This window comes from Alligator mississippiensis, chromosome 14 (genome assembly GCF_030867095.1).
Source record: "Alligator mississippiensis isolate rAllMis1 chromosome 14, rAllMis1, whole genome shotgun sequence".
NCBI lineage: Eukaryota > Metazoa > Chordata > Crocodylia > Alligatoridae > Alligator > Alligator mississippiensis.
In genome coordinates this window covers 32,899,364-32,916,637 of record NC_081837.1, presented here as the reverse complement: position 1 = coordinate 32,916,637, position 17,274 = coordinate 32,899,364, and the positions used below count along the sequence as shown (strand labels likewise).

The window sequence follows — 17,274 nt, the reverse complement described above, 5'->3', positions numbered from 1 at the left end:
TAGTACCAGAAAACACCTTCTGTTTTCTACCTGTTGGCATTCTCTGCTGTTCCTTGTTCATGCCATAGCTTTAATTAAGCAAGTGGGACTTCCAGGTTTGAGACAGAGCCCTCCTAGCCTTTCCACTTTTAAAACAAGATTTTTAGTTAAAATTAGAAGCTCAATTACCCACCTAGTCTTCAAAATGGAGAGAAACAGCTCTTTGGTTCCATCTGGCCATTCTTATTGCCAAACATAAACTTTGGCAGCACTTCAGTGAGAACGAGGTAAAACACTGCATGCTGTATTGTGGCACTGCACTCTTTTTGTTTAAACAAATACAGAAAGTCCAGCTTTATTGTAGGATTCATTTGACCATGTTCATATCATGTTGCAGTCCTAGCTACTGTTGTCTTTAGGTGGTCAGAATCCCTCATAATATATTTGAATACCAGGTTTCTGGCATAGAATGGCAGATATAAACACTTGAGGTTATCTTTATTTTTACCAAGTGTACCTATACAGAGCTGCCTGAACATAGCAGGGAGTATGACTTATTAAATCATTGACTTTCTATCGGTGATCATTTTGTAGCATATTCAATAAGAATTAAATATTTAAGGTGTCATGTTTACCTATTAATTTTTATTTAAGGTGCTTTCTGGTGTAGTGAATGGGTGTTCTTGTTTGTTTGGGAGTCTACAGTATGGTCAATGATAGTCTTAACAACAATTTTCTCCCTCATTTTCAGAATGGTGGTGAGTGTCTACGTGCATATGTCTCAGTAGCATTAGAACAGATTGCACAATGGCATGATGAGCAAGGCCACAACGGGCTGTGGTACGTGATGCAGGTAGTGAGCCAACTTCTGGATCCGCGGACCTCAGAGTTCACAGCTGCTTTTGTGGGCAGGCTAGTCTCCACACTGATTTCCAAAGCAGGAAGTGAGCTGGGAGAGAACCTGGACCAGATACTGAGAGCGATCCTTAGCAAAATGCAACAAGCAGAGACACTCAGCGTAATGCAGGTAAGTAGGCTGAAGACTCAGTGGAAACTTTACAAGTAGCAGGAAGAGAGATTTCACCTGGTACTAAAGCATATGCTTGATTTATTGTCCATTTATGCAGTTGCAGGTTCCACGTACTTTCCCAGGGAAGTTAAGCTGCAAAAATCTGTTCTTTGTCAACACATTACCTCTCTTGAGATATCCGAAGCATAGATTCAGTTTTGCCTCACTGTTTTTGGCCATCTTCTGCTCTGGCACTTTTTTGATGGTAGAATTGAGGTGTACTGAAGAGGGAAGATAGAATTCTTAGTCTGTTCTAGATATGCTGACTTCTTATGACAATAAAGTACGCATCAAGTAGGAAGCATTGTTACTTCTTTATAGGAGCAGTTCTAATACAGCTACAGGAATACTGTCGCATATGTAGAGCTATCTGGATCACTTGGTAAACCAAGCTAATTCAAATAATATACAATCAAGTGCAAGGTCGTTAATAATTTTATTGTCGAAGCCCCTTCTGGACCAGATCTGGATCCAGCAGCCACAACAGATCTGTCTGCTCAAGGAGCCGCGTGAGTTAATGTTGCTGCTGCTTACCTTGCCCTGGAATTCCTGGTCCCCCTGGAAGCTCAACAGGACAGAGTTGGCCTGTGGGCTGTGTTCAACACCTCTTCTTCAAAGGATGCAGTATTCAGATAATCAACTGAACATGAGCTCCCAGTGTAGTGATACCATGGCAAGGAGAGCCAGTGCAATTGTTGCATGTATAAATGGTTTTTCATCGCATATAGCATTTTTAATGAAGTGCACAAGTCTAACAAGATCCAGTGGCCGGGAGCTGAAGATAGGTAATATAAGGTTATAGACGGATGTAACAAGTATATTGATAGGGGAGGGTATCAGTGTAAGCTGCTCGGATGCAACCGGTTATGTTTGTGTGGGGGGGGGGGGGTTTGTTGTTTTTTTCTATGATCCAGGTGTAGCAAAACCATTCACCTGCTTTGATTAGGATAAACGTGTAGTTTAGATAACTTGTATTGCTGCAGGACCATACAAATATAACAGCTGAAACAAGCTCCTGAGCAATAGCTCTGCTTTCTTAATTAAAGCAGTTAAAAATGTTTGGTCATGCCCTTAGAGCAGAAATGAGATGCAAATATTTGAAGACTGCGGGTAAATAGCCATTAGAACAAGTTGCATAAGGATGTGATGAATTCTTACTTAAAGTTTTTAAATCAAGGTGGATGTGGTTTGAACTAGAGCATATCTTAATCAGAAGTTACTTAATGAGAAATGGGAATTACTGATAGAAACTCTTCGACCTACTTTATTCATTTGGTTTTGCTACCACTTGTATAACCACAGACAGATGAAGTCAGTTCATAGAATCGTAAAAAATGAGGGTTGGAAGGGACCTCGGGAGGTCACATCTAGTTCAACTGCCTGCTCAAAGCAGGACCAGCCCCAACTAGATCATCCCAGCCAAAGCTTTGTCTAGCCGGGTTTTGAAAGCCTCCAAGGATGGAGCTTCTACCACCTCTCTGGGTAACCTATTCCAGTGTCTTACTACCCTCCTAGTGAGAACGTTCTTCCTAATATCTAACCTAAACTTCCCTTGCTGCAACTTGAGACTATTGCTCGTTTTTTGTCATTTGCCACCACTGAGAACAGTCCAGCTCCATCTTCTTTTGAACTCCCCTTTAGGTAGTTGAAGGGTTGCTATTAATCCCTCCTCAGTCTTCTCTAGACTGAATAAATCCAGTTCCGCAAGTCTGTTCTCATAAGTCATGTCCTCCAGCCCCCTCATCATTTTTGTTGTCCTCTGCTGGACTTCAATTTGTCCACGTCCTTTCTGTAGTGGGGGGCCCAAAACTGGACACAGTACTCCGGATGTGGGCTCACCAGTGCTGAATAGAGGGGAATAAACACTTCCCTTGTCCTTCTGGCAACACACCTACCAATGCAGCCCAGTATGCTGTTAGCCTTCTTGGCAACAAGGGCACACTGTTGGCTCGTATTCAGCTTATTGTCCACTGTCACCCCCAGGTCCTTTTCTGCAGTGTGGCTGCCCAGTCACTCAGCCCCCAGCCTGTACTGGTGCATGAGATGGTTCTGTCCTAAGTGCAGGACTTTGCATTTGTCCTTGTTGATGCCTCTGACTTTAATCTGCGTGTCTGTAATGGTAAACATTTGGGGAGAATAAAGATTTCCTGAGTGGTGATTTTTTTTTTTTTTTGTGCCAGGCCTCTTAACCTAGAATGTGTTAGATCTCTTTGAAGGTAGGGAGCCCCACAGAGGAAAAGGCAGCGCTTGTGTGGTAGAATACCCTGAAATGCAGCAGGAGGGTGAAATGTTCTTAGAAAGCCAAAAAATGTTTGCCATTGCTTGGCAGCAGCATCTTCACTGGTTACTGGCAAAATCCCATCCCTTCTCATGAAATGGGATGGATGGAAATATGTTCCATTTTGATCTTGTCTTGTGCATCCCTTTGATTTGTGTAATGCATTTTCAGGCTGGCATCCTGAGAATCTGTGCCATGCTTGTGTGCTACTCTAAAGACATCAGCACCCACTGGAATGCAATTGCTTTCCTACCAAGTGAGCTATTTTCCTAAGGGATTTTTGTTTTGCCTTGTTCCACCTTCTAGTGTTAAGCCCACAAGGCTTTCAGACACAGTGCTTTGTCAAAAACATGCCCCCCCATTATCGTTGTGCTTTGTAAAGCATTTCAGGCTCTTAAATATATACATTTAGTGTTCTTTTTTTCTCTTGTAGTCTTTGATCATGGTATTTGCTCACCTGGTTCACTCTCAGCTGGAGCCACTTTTAGAGTTCCTCTGTAGTCTCCCTGGGCCAACTGGCAAGCCTGCCTTAGAATTTGTAATGGCTGAATGGATGAGTCGCCAGCACTTGTTTTATGGACAATATGAAGGCAAGGTCAGGTAAGGTATTGTATAAACTGGAATAAATTGTAATCTGCATGGAACAAGGGTCATACCTATCTCAATGCTGGACTGAAATCTCTTCCTTCTTGGTCAGGCTGCACTGAACAGCACCTCAGTAAATGGAGGGAGAGGGCCACAGTTGCAGAACTGGAAACTTTAAGGGGTTTTTTTTCTGTGTACTGCTTGATCTTTTCTGTGCTGGGACAGGGTCCCTGCCTTAATAAATAAGTAGAGAATGTACTGGAAAAAAATGCTTAGGAAAGGATCCGTGAGAAGTATAAAATGTAAGAAATGGTGAGTACTACTCTTATAGAGATGTTGATTAGCATTTTATATGGTGTTTTACAGTTTTAAAGCACTGTATATGGTGATATTTTAAGTGTGATCCAGACCATCTAAGGGAAAGTGGCAGATCAACTGAAATAATACTCTCCGTAGTTGCCTCTGTAGCTTTTTATAAAAAGCTAAGTGCCTTTCTAGTGCTTTAGTGTTTGGTCCCATATTCGGGAATTTTAAATGTGTTGTCACCTTGCTTTAGTTTTTTGTGTGTGTTTTATTTCATTAATACTGTAAATTGATAAAAGTACATGGGTAGAGTAGGAAGCTGTTTGTTGTAGTGGGTGAGCCCTGGTGCAAGAGTCATAGTGCTGTTCTGCCACTGACATGCTGTTTAAATTCGAGCTGATTTCTTCAGTTCTGTACACCTCTGTTGCCCCAGCAGCCTTACATGGGATCCTGGAGGCCTCCCGGGGCTTCAGTCATGACTATTCTGCTGCATGGAGCCTGGCTGGTGGCTCCAGCCGGCCCAGCTCTGTTTTTCAGCAGCATGTGCTGTGCAAGCGTTTGTTGCTTCCCCCCCGCTGTAGGTTTTTTTGACTGCTGGATATCCAGGGGTCAAAAAAACCCAAAAACATGCAGGAAAAAAAACCTGGCCCAGTTCATCCTTGGGCGGCGTGCTTTTGCAGCATGGAAAACACCAGACTGTGCAGTATGAGGTGCTGCAAACGTGCAGGGGTAGCACTTGCTAATATATCCAAGCCCCAAAAATGACCTTGTCTTCTAGGAACCCACAGTTTTATTGGAATTCAAAAGGACCCAATTTTCAAAGTGCCAGAATAACTTTTGAAAAGAGACATGCCCATAAATAATTTACGTGCTTTTGAAAATTTTACCCAGTATGTCAAAACACTGCTGAATATAAGATGTCAAGAAAGGTATCGAGCAATATTAAACAATATAACAATATTAGAAACGGCAGAGATGGGGAGAAGGGCAAAATCTAACTGAATGCTTTTGATATTTTGTGATATAAAGTAAGAGATGGGATTATAGTTGGAAAGGCAGCCAAGGTTCAGGAATGGCACTTTGAGCCTTGGGAAAAGAAGGTCTTCCAAGTTGTTAGGGTAAGGAAGGTATGAGCTAGGGGAGAGGCTTAGGTTGCCATAAAGTTCTCTTTTTTTTTTACTAGTAAGGGGATGAGAGAGAATCACTGTGGGAAAAATGAGGGGAAGGCAGGGGGACCTTAAGCTTTGTGGTGTCAGGGCTGGCTGCAAAGGTCTCTGGGGAGAATGAGGATTTTGCTGTTTTTCTCTCTTAAGGAGTCTCTTGGGCATAGAGTGAGAAGAGAAGGCTTCATATAAATGCTTGTGTCTGAACAAGTATGAAAACAGGTACTACATTTTGAGGTGTTTCTGGTTGAGACAAAAGCAGCATAACTCTTTAGGTACTTTGCCCTTCTGGCAGTTAACTTGCATAAACCAAGCTCTAAGGCATACTTTATCTTGCATGCTTCACAGGTACTTAACATGGGACAATGGGTAGGATATCAGAACAAAAGGCTTTTTCTTAGGGGAAAAAGGCAGTCTATTTTTACCCGGCATGTGATTTTTCTGCCTGGTTGGTAATCTCAGGAAGCCACTAATAAACTGTAGGCAGGGCTGTCTCTGGGGGGGGGGGGGGTGTGAATCGGGGCAACTTTCCCAAACCTGGCACTTTAGGGGGCCCCACAGAGTGGGGTGGAGCAGTGGTGGCGCAGAGCTGGACAGAGTGATGGCTCCACATCCAGCTGCTTGCTACCCCTCCTGCTGCCCTGGCATTGGCAGCGGCAACTTCTTCATGTCCGGGGCCCAGATGGGCTTATTTGCCCCAGACCCTGCACTGGTCAGCTCTGACTGTAGGTTTAGTTGTTTGTCCAATTTTGTTTCCATTTTGGTTGGAATGTGCCAAATTACTGTAATTTTTAGATAGTGTTGGGATGATGTTACAGCCATGATAGTCCAGGAAAAATGTGAGAAACAAGGATTTTTGTGGGTGATATCTTTTATTGGATAAACTGTATAGTTGGGAGGGAGAAGATAGGCAAGCATTTATTTACTACTGTACCCTTCCTCTGATCACTTTAAATAACATGAAAAAAAGCACCAAACAAGTGTTCAGAGCCATCAAATTACTTATACTCTGTAGCTATTTTCTCTTGCTTGTTCTCTTCTTTTGTGTGCCTTTAGTACATCAAGACTAAGTCTGCCTGAGCTAGCGCAGTGTGTTTTACGTAGCACCTCTCACATTTGGGGTCCCATACAGGTAGCAGGATTTTTTGAACGGATGGACAGGACATAGTTTAGTTACCAAATTGGTTACATAACTTGGCAACATGATGACATGATAAGAAAATGGTTGCAGGACCAATTACATAAATGTAGGCTGAAAGTTATTCTTCTGAAATTAGGCTTAAACAGCATTAATGTGAGACTTATTATGGCCAAACTAGGGGAAAAAGCAAAGAAGGACATGCTTCCTGAATGTCTGCAACTGAAACTACATCGCTTTTCACATGTTCTTCACGTGTGAAAAGGAAATATTTTTGTTTCTGAGTTAGTGAACAACTATAGAGAGTGAAACTTTTGTGAAGAAGCCTGAAAATTGAATGGGCTATATTTTGATTCCTGAATTTTGGATTTTTTTAGAAGATAAAGGGAGCCTCATATTGTATTTCTTCTTTCTCCTCAGCTCTGTTGCATTGTGTAAACTCCTCCAATATGGCATCAACACAGATGATAAGCGACTTCAGGACATTAGGGTAAAGGGGGAAGAAATATTCAATATGGATGAGGGAATACGCACACGGTCCAAATCGGCCAAAAGTAAGTAGTTGGATTGCCCTTACATTATTGGGTACACAAATGGTACATTTTGGCAGGTGCTCTAGAAGCCTTTAAAATGGATTATCTGGCTCTTCTGCAATTTTTTAGATATAGTGCATTTAACATGCCTATTAATTCCGTCCAAACTTTCTTAAAGAAGGGCTTGGGACACTGTTGATACAATTCTGATTTACAATTAAAGGTGAAATGTGTAGCTCCTTGGATATGAAATCCTTCATTGCTATATCGAGTAAAATTCTGTCCTGATTGAGTGACCTAAAATTGATACTATTATATTGCTTGTCTATGTGAATCCAGGTGAAATGTTGTGTTCAGTGGACACTGTAGCGCTTGTCACAAATGCAACACAGAGGGGGAAGGTTTAGTTGAAGGGAGACCTACACCATGATCAGGCATTTTGCATTTAATAGAAGACTTCATTCTCTTATGATTTCAGTCTGGCTTCTTTCTTTCATCTCAGATTCATATGAAAGTATTCTTCAGTTTGTCTAGTCTTCTTAGATGGAGTCTCCTGTATGGATTCACATAGTGGTTCTTCAGTATCATTAGAAGCCTCATTTGGCAAATGGTGCCCCACTGTGTCAAGCACTATATTATGTACTAATAACAAAATGGCATCTCTCACAAGCAGGGACCATCATTCTGAATATCTGAATCTGCAATTTACTGAGCCTGTGCTCACCTGCCCAGGGTTGAGGACTAAGAAAACCAGTAGAAACAGCCTAGGCCAGGGGTCAGCAACCCCTGGCACGCCACAACTAGCTTGGGCTCTAAGCAGCTGCAGCCAGCCACAAAGGCTTGGCTGCTCCCAGCAAGTGGCTAGGAGGCTGCAAGACCTGCTGCAGGCAGACTGGGCTTCTTGGTCCGGCTGCAGCCAGGAGGCTGCAAACAGCTGCTCTGGTATGTTGGCACTCCGGCACCTTCCAAGGTAGACATTGTCTTTTTTTTTTTTTTTTTGGCACTCCGGCCAAAAAACATTGCCTACTCCTGGCCTAGGCGATACCTATCCAAAGCCCACAATAAATTGCTTTTCACAAAGAGAATGGTAATTACCATCATTGGAGTGATTTAGCAAGGTTAACTACCATTCCCTTTTGGCTTTTAGTTTATTATTCAGACAGGAAATGAGATACTAGTTTACTGTCTCTGTTGCACTTATTTGGTCTTGCCTAGGGCTCCAACTTCGGCATTTCATGCCTAGCCCCTCATGCTTGCTCTCACCATTAAAATGTGCTCGTGGTATTCCCCTGTGCTTATCTTCAGCTTCTCGCTACCTCTTACCCAGAAGTTGCACAACAGGGAAGTTAATATCGGCACCTAATAAATGAGTAGCAGAAGATTTGAGATGAGAATTGTGAAGATGGCAAATGTGGAAAGTTTCTTTTTCTTAACCTTGTTTAGTGCAGTTTAAGTTGTTTGCAAAAATGTCCCTCCCTCATAGAGCAGCATATTACAGTGACTAAAAGAGAGAGCTCCAGGATGTCAGGCCTGCTCCTGCTTCCAAGGAAGTCAATGACAGAATCCTCCTTGGCTCTAATCGTGATAGAATTGAGGTCTCAGTCCAAATACTGACCTTCAGCACCTGTTGTTCCTGCAATCTGCACTGTCACTACTCAGCAGTGCCTGTGTCCAGGTTCTTAACAGGACTACTCATTAGGCTGTCTTCCGAGTTGAACCTCCCCTCTCATTTTTTCCTTGACACTTTTTTTTTTACTTTTATTCACTTTACAGCTATCCAAGTAAAAAACTTAACTTTATTCCAATCTTCTCTTCATAAGAAGGAAGTTCTGGGATAATTTGTATATTGAATAAAATTTTGATTTTTTTCAATAGTCTGGAGTATTGTTGTCAGACACTTCAATCTCCCAAATCCAATAGTAGCTGCAGATTTTTCTCTTCTATCTGATAAGCTCTCTCTTTTCCTCCCCCACCCCCTAATTGATTTTTTTTTTTTTTTGGTGGGGTGGGGTGGAGAGCATATCTTGTAAAAGTAAGAGTGCCTAGATCCTTTTTTGACAGCTTGGTTTCATGGTTACCTGTTAATAGAATCTGTTGTAATTAAGTAATGATATTGTAACAAATTGTAATTAATTTAATAAAATCAATTACACTTAATGGAATCCATTGTAATTAAAGCAGAATTAGTTGCACTTCTGATCAGGGTCAGACTTTTAACCAATATCCTCAGGTCTGAAAGGTAGTTGGAGCTTCACAAATACAGTATTTATTTTGTAACTCTTTGAGGGGGGGAAAAAAATACATTTATGCTTTCTGTGTCTTGCTTTCCTACCATTATTCAGACTTTAACAACTTTTAGACAAGGAACAACCTGAGGCATAAATGAACACTAATATCCTGGAGGTTAAATTACAGGGGACTAGTAGTGAATCTCTGCTTGTTACTTGTTTGAGTAGAAAACTATAAACATTCACAGCCTGTGTGGGGCTGTCCTGAGCAGGTGCAGGCAGCCCCACGCGGGTTGCGAGCGGTTGCAGTGCGGGGCGCCAGCCCTGGGGCAGGCAAGGGGCTGCTTTTTCCCTGCGCTCCGCACCAGCTCCTCCCCATCACTGAGCTGGAACGTCAGATACAGCACAGTCCCTGTTGGGGCTTCCAGCCTGGGTGGGGGCTGCTGTTGAAGAAGCCCTCCAGGGCTTCCCCTGGGTCTTTGACAGGAACCAAGGACAGATGAATTTTAATTTTCTAAATTTTTTTTTTAAGGGCTCAGTTGGCCGGATGGAATGGCCACGGGCCATATTTTGCCCACCCCTGCTTTAAATCAAGTTTGTTTCAACTGCTGCAACAAACATTTTGAGTGTTCACTTAATTTTTTGGCTTTGTTGCTTTCTTCCCTTTTCCAAATGTGGTTGAATGCACTTTTTTTTCAGCTGAAGGTTTGGTTTTTCTCTGAATGTTTATAGCTAAGCAGTGTATTTTAAAACCCTCCAATTCAGTGGATTCAAGCTTCTTTTCTTGAAATTGTTTGCTTCCTTCCCTCTTCTAGATCCTGAACGCTGGACAAACATTCCTTTGTTGGTAAAAATCTTAAAACTAATAATAAATGAGCTTTCTAATGCAATGGAAGCAAATGCATCTCGACAGACAGCAGCAGACTGGAGTCAAGGTATTTATGCTGGGGGGGTGTCTTTCCTCATTTTAATTGATTCAGAATGAATTGAGCATTGAAGTTGCTAGCAGAAATATGCAATCTCATAACCTCAGTGCTGTCTTTTGATTATAACGGCCTCGAGCCTCTTACTGATGTTAACAGTCCATTAGAGACTTCTCTTATAACCTTTGAATTTTGTTTGTGTTGATAGAAGGCATATGGGCTTTCTTTTCCGTATCCGAACACTTACACGTAGGCAGTTTTTGACCCTTGTACTATTTAAATGAGGGTAGTGATTATCATTTCATAATTGATATGTTCGGTGTGGGTTTAAGATGCTTTTCTTTTCACAACAGATGACTCCAATGATATGTGGGAAGATCAAGATGAAGAAGAGGATGAAGATGAAGGTTTAGCAGGACAGCTTTTATCAGATATTCTTTCCACAAATAAATATGGTAAGCAGCAGTTCTTAAATACTGCTCAAACTATTGTGAGCTGTAAAGGATGTACAGTTATGGACATTAGCGTTTCTCCATCCATTCAGCAGGTATTTTGAAAGTAGCAAGGGGAGGGAGAATGACTTGGAATGAAAGAGCGGGGTGTGGTTGGGGACAGTAAAGGATACAATTTGAAGAGAGGAATTTGTCCATGAATAAGACTGAAAGGGAATCAATTAACAGAGCATTGTTTTCTCAGAATTTCAAATACTAATATGGCTTTATACAATGCCCCTTAGAGGTAGGTCTCAGAAGTGAAGAGACTTTTCCAGGGTCCCATGAGGCTAGTGTCAGAGTTGCAGATAAATTCCAGTTCTCTTGAAAGTCTTTTGTTAAGACAGAATGGACTTGTGTGTGGTTATCTTGAGCTGATATTTGTTTTAGGGGAAAAGGAGTGGTATTATGATCTGGAGAGCTGAAAAGAGGTATGTGCAAGTGGGAGAGAATCTGCCTTGGTACTGCTAAAGCAGCTTAAGAATTTTCTCTACATTAGCATGAGCACAGGAGACAGAATACTGTTATGATACATTGGCTCTGCTCCAGCTACCATGGCAAGAAGAAAACCATATAGGTAAATTTAGTGCATCAGGAAATTATCCACGTTCTTTTGTAATATGGAGAAGACTTTTTTTGTTTTGTTTAAACTTCATCATGTCCTAGTCAGAAAGCGACTTGTCATTTCCATTGTGTGCACAGACCTTATAATGCACAAACTCTAATAATGCTTGTTTGGAGGGGTCTGGGGTGCCTGAGCTGTGCATGTGGTGGTGGTGATGGAGGGGACTGGGCTGCTCATGCTGCACATGACAGGCAAGAGCTGGGTTACATGCATTGCAGGTGGGTGACCCATAGCTGGGAGGCAAGGGGGATGCAGCTGAGGAGACTTAAGCTGCCTGTGCTGTCCAGACAGGTTAGCAAGGAGACAGGGTTTTGGGCTGCCTTTGCAGCAGGTGATCACTCAGGAGGGGGTGCACGTGTGGCAGGCAGCACTTGGGTCTGTGCCCTGTGCCTCATAAGCCCACTGGGACTGTGCCCTGTATGGTGTATGGATCCTGGTTGCTTAAAAGTTGGACAGCCTTGTTATAAGGGCAGCTACCTGGAGCTGCATTTATAACTTTACAAAGCATTATGTCCTTGTAGAAGCCTCTGGGACAGATTGTGCTTGGCATCATGGTTTGCCAGGGAGTTGGCAGAGGACAGTGGCGGGTGCTTTTAAGAACTATTTCCAGATGTGTGGACACTACTTTGGAGTCCCTTACTAGTGAGACTGTGCATGTTCAATAATTATCAGCAACTGATGTTCTTTGAGATGTGTTGTCCACATACACATTCACATCCTGCCATCCTTTTTTTCCTTTGAGTCAGAAGTGCAATTGAGAACTGAGGAGCATTAAATGCAAACAGCCCTTTATTTTCTTGGCTGGGATGCACAAGGCGATAGGGCTAGAAAGCACTATGTGGATACTGCTAAGGTGGAAAAGTCTCTAGTCAACCAGAGGGGACGTGAGACACCATCACAACTGAGAATATGTATGTGAACAACACCTCTCTAAACTTGAGTTACTTATAAGTAACTTCATTTTACTTCATCTCCCAGATCATGATTTTCACTCATGGAATGACACTCAAACACATTTGTTGGGCTTCTTGGTTTCTTGTCTGAACTGGGAGTGCCTAAAAGCTATGCCTCTCCCCTCTTCATTTTGCCACTTTTCACTGCGCTGAACCCATTCAAAATAAATGTAATTTTTATCTAAAATGACACTTCTGAGACCAGCTTGCAACTAGATCTCTTCATTGATGGCCTAGTAGAATGCTTTCTAAAATAGTTTTGTTCTCTATTGCCAACACCTGCTTATTTTGCTTGACAGATGAGGATTACTATGAAGATGATGAAGAGGATGATCCAGATGCATTAAAGGACCCTCTTTACCAAATAGATCTACAGGTGATATGTTAGAGTAATTTTTGCACTCAAATTTCACTTCATTTCTTATATTGTACCTATGCAAAAAAAAAAAATCGGAGTACTCCTGGCATGAGAAGGAGCAGTCATCCTAGTATAACATTTAAATATCCTGAATTTTAGTCAGTCCAGTGGTAGCTGGGGTGGTGCAGGCACTAAGGCGCATGGATGACAATCTAGAGGTTGCAAGTTTAAGACCATAGCAGAAATGCGCACAGTGTGGCCTGTAAGTTTCCAGTGAAATCTGTGAATTCTGTTAAACACCTTGTCACAAGGACACAAAAAAAAAAAAAAAAAAAAAGGAAGAAACCATTCCGGTTAACTTAATTTGGAAAGTGACAGACAGTATCAAAGATGCACTGGAGATTCTTTCTATGACAGCCATACAGTAGTAGTATCTTATGTAGAAGGTAAGGATTTTTGTTGGTCGTATCTTTTACTGGACCTACATTATTATCAGGGATATAAATAAGCACTGTTTTCTGCTTCCTGCTTGATCTGTTGCTCTGCTTCCTACTCCTTTGCCCCATCTCTGTCCTCTCCCGTCCTGCTGCAAGCCACACGGGCTGCCCGCATGCCTGAAGTTGGCCAACTCTGTATTAGAGGAAATGTAAAGCCAGTTTATTACATCAAGAGTATTGCACTGAAACTTGCTAAGATCCACACAGTTCAGAAACCAACTTTCTAGAGGCTTATAAAGGGTAACAAGCACTGTGAACAACAAGCACCATTGGCGTTTTAGAGCATATGTTAAGTGTTGCTGGCTTTGCAAAGTCAAAAGCTCAGACTTATGAAATATCCAACAAGGTTTTCTATGCAACATGAATTCTGGCATAGTCTTTCCTTCTTCAATTTTTCATTTACTTGGCTATTCTAAATATCTTTGTACTGATTTTATCCGTGTCCCTGTTCACCCCATTTTCCAGATTTTAAACGAATTATCCACTTGCCCAGATTCAACAGAAGAGGCGAAGGGTGCTTTCAGCTAGACTAGTCCACAGCCTAGTGGTTAGGACTTTCCTGGGACATGAGAGATGGGTTAAATCCACCCCAGGCTGAGGAAGGTTTATAATTCAGGTCTTCTACCACATGGGCAAGTGCTCTAACCACTAGGTGAATAGTGGACATCACCACTGTTTTCAAAGATGGTTGAGGTATGCTGTGAGCATACCATTCAGGATTCACAAACTAAGCCTCCTCTAGTCTAATCTTCCTCAGGGGTCTGATATAGTAGGTATGCTTAGAGCATACCTACCATATCAAACCCCTGAGGGAAATTAGGCTAGAGGAGGCTTAGTTTGTGAATCCTGAATGGCCTTATGCAATGTTATGTAACTAGATGTTTGAATCGGCCAAAATTTATCTCAGCTCTCAGTCTGTGCAGTTGCTGAACTTTAGGTGCCTAAGTTGTCAGCAAGCATAAGTTCCTAAGGCTTCTTGGTTACCTAAACATTTAGGCAGGAGATTGCTTGCTTCAATTTAGCTGCCTAAATTCTTTTTTTGCACCTGGCCCTTACTTTTTTTAAATAATCAGTTTGTTCCGTTGTCCCCTTAGCGTCAGTCTGTACTTACATCTCATCTTCATTCACAGAGAATACCATGCTTTCATTGGTGTGCTGTTTGAATGTTTATGACAAATAACTCAAAGGACTGTTTGTTGAATAAGAATTTTTAAAAAATGAACTATATTGGTCCTTGATTACTCTGTGTCCTGAGCACTGCATTGAAGGAGCCTGAGGCCTTGTGGAGAAACTAGTCCGTAGCATGCTTATAAGGAGAAGGCATTACTACAGGAATTCTTAGTTCAGGCATTTCTTAAAAGAACAAATAAGTTCATTATGTACAACTCTAAATGAACAAATTGTGGGGTGGGGGAAAAAATCCAATTGTATTGACCCTCTGTCCCCTACATTCCCCTCAGTTTAGCCATCAGTAGAGTTTGGACCTTTATGACCACAGTGCTAGATGGTCATCTTTATGTGATCTTGATTTATTTTGCCCGTGGGTTTCACACACATTTGTTGTCAAAGAAATGTAGAGTCTGAAAACAAGGGTTTAATACCAGGTTTTGGAGCAGAATGTGCTCTGGTAATTAGAGCCTTCTGGCCTGAAATCTCTTGTAGGATTGTGTTTCTCCCCATCTGTGCCTCCTCTTTCTTCCCAATATCTTATTCTAGCTACTATCTGATCTTCCTTTTGTGTTTTTCTGTATCCTAGTGGTTCTCAATCTTTTTAGCCTTAAGGCGCCACTCAAACTCAAGGCACACCTCAGAAAAGGCAGCTCTTAGTTTACACTCAGTATTTGACTACAGAAAAATAATAGAGTCGTTCTTCTGTTGCAGAGAACTTGAGAAGACCATAGTAGGTCAGAATGTTCTTGATGCAGTGGATTCCTGTTTAAAATATCTGGCTTTATTTTGTGTATCATGTTTGTGCACTTAGCACTGACAGTGCGTGGCACCCTGCATCACCAGTGAAAGGCTCTTAAGGCACTGCAAGATGCCATAGCACCCTGGTTGAGAATCATTGCTCTGTCCTTTGAGTCCTCCTTGTAACACAGTTGCTTGTCAGGATAGGGCCCTCTCACCTCTTTTCTGCATTAAGGCTCTTTCATTCTATATCTTTTGTTAAATTGTAGAATTTAAATTCCAAAGACAGTAGTGAGAGGTGCTAACCTGTTCTCTTGTCACTTTCTTTCTAGGCCTATCTCACTGACTTCCTGTGTCAGTTTGCACAGCAACCGTGCTATGCAGTGTTCTCAGACCACCTCAATGAGAATGAGAAAAGAGTACTACAGGCTATTGGGATATAAAAATAATCAAGAGATCACATGGATCATACCCGGATATTTTTTTTTTCTGGCTTATTCCATATATTTTTTGATAAAACACACAGCATTTTCCAGTGTTTACCTTCTGTTACAAATGTGATCATCCTCATCGCAAAATGTTGAGCTTCATTAATTACCACAAATCTGTTAATGGAAGGATTATTAAGAAGGTAACAAAGACTGACGTCTGTAGAGCTTTGCACACTTTTCACCATGGGAACACTTTCCTTTTTCATAACAACTTTCCAGGAAGTCTTTAATGTGTCCTTAAATTCACTTAAAAAAACAAAAACTTTGCCTCAGAAGAGATACTTAACTGAATTTCACATAACACTGTTGGACAGAGGAAGCAATTGTCACTGGTAGGTTGCTTGGACATGTCTTGAGAAATTGGAAGGTTTGTCCATCTTAGCATTTGCATAACACTTACAGGGTAAATATCTTACATTGTGACTTCTTTTTATAGAACTATAGACACTTTTATTAAAGAAATGCCTGAATGGTATGAATACTGTTTACAGGAATTTAAATGGGAAGCTGAAACAATAAAAATTAAATGAACATCTTGGTTTCCAATTGTAGTTGGATGGGCTTTTAGTGAATTCCATCTAAGTTTCTTTTCCCTGGTTCTTTATTAAAGCTTTCATATCCACATGCTGAAAGGAAGCTACCTTTTAAATCTCCGTTCCTCAGGGCATGTGGCCATTGAAGATTTAGGTTTTATGGAACGAAAACAACCAGAATTTTTTTTAGGAGAGAAAAAATGATTGTATTCAACTGTTTACTCCATGACAGCCGTTCTGTGAACTTTTTTGCTTCCTTCACACCCTTAAGATTTACAAGAAATAGTTGAGCTGTAGTCCACAAAATAGTATATGTATTTTTATAAGGTGGTAAAATAACATTTGCAAATTGATTCACCCACAAATATAGTGTGATGTATCTTAACACCTCTCTGCCTTTTTTTGTTCCCTTTTTGGGAAAATGAAAATAAAGCTATTTAAAATATAAATTGGTATCCTTCTTTAAAAACAGATTCCTAGAAGGAAATCTCATTACGTTTGATCATATTTTTAAACGTATTTATCCATTAAAATTTCTCCTGTAACTGCCACCTAATATGATCTTATAAGTTTTGTGGTCTGGAGAGACAGATTCTGTAACTGACTTGGCATTTTCTATCTCTTTTTTTGGCAGAATAAGAACCACTAATTTGCTTCCTTTTTTGAAGGAACGATGAAGTATTCCTCTTCATGGAGTAATGTACATTAAGATGCATCAGGAAAAATTTTGTACTAATGCCCATGTTTGCTTTTTTGAATTGTTAATAGTTTGGGTATAAAAGAACCTAGTATCAGGCTGGACTTCACTGCACAGCTCTGTTTTGGCCTGAGTTCTGCTGGTATAATTTAGGATGCAATTTAGTTGGGATAACAAATTGACTTACTGTTTAGATAATCTAGGAAAAGATCGCACAGTCTTTTTTCTTTCTTTTTTTTTTTTTTTTTTTTTAATTAAATGGCTCCTCATGTGTGAGCGTCTGGGATCTGGGGAGGGGGGAAGAAAATCAAATACATGACACTTACAGATATGATCCCTAACATTCCTGAAGCAGTGACTGGACATGAAACAGACTGTGAGTCGCAATGTTTTTGTCCAAGTGAAGTCAGATGCTGAGAGATGCAGCAAGGTGTTCACTGCAAACTGAACTGGCCGGTGTGCCCAGTTTATTTCTCAGGCGATTTAACAAAAAGTATGGGACTGCATTTCAAGGATAACTAC

General features: G+C 41.1%; 1 protein-coding gene across 1 annotated transcript in view; it reads left to right on the top strand.

Annotated features, from left to right (window-relative positions):
* IPO9 (importin 9) overlaps positions 1-16,055 on the top strand; it is a 56,633-nt gene extending 40,578 nt beyond the window's left edge. Inside the window, exons 18-24 of the mRNA XM_006277983.4 lie at positions 731-1,006; positions 3,760-3,926; positions 6,936-7,069; positions 10,092-10,211; positions 10,553-10,654; positions 12,568-12,644; positions 15,364-16,055. Coding sequence (XP_006278045.3) covers positions 731-1,006; positions 3,760-3,926; positions 6,936-7,069; positions 10,092-10,211; positions 10,553-10,654; positions 12,568-12,644; positions 15,364-15,474 — 987 coding nt within the window. The 3' untranslated portion in view covers positions 15,475-16,055. The remainder of the gene's footprint in view (positions 1-730; positions 1,007-3,759; positions 3,927-6,935; positions 7,070-10,091; positions 10,212-10,552; positions 10,655-12,567; positions 12,645-15,363) is intronic.
* The last annotated feature ends 1,219 nt before the right edge of the window (positions 16,056-17,274 follow it).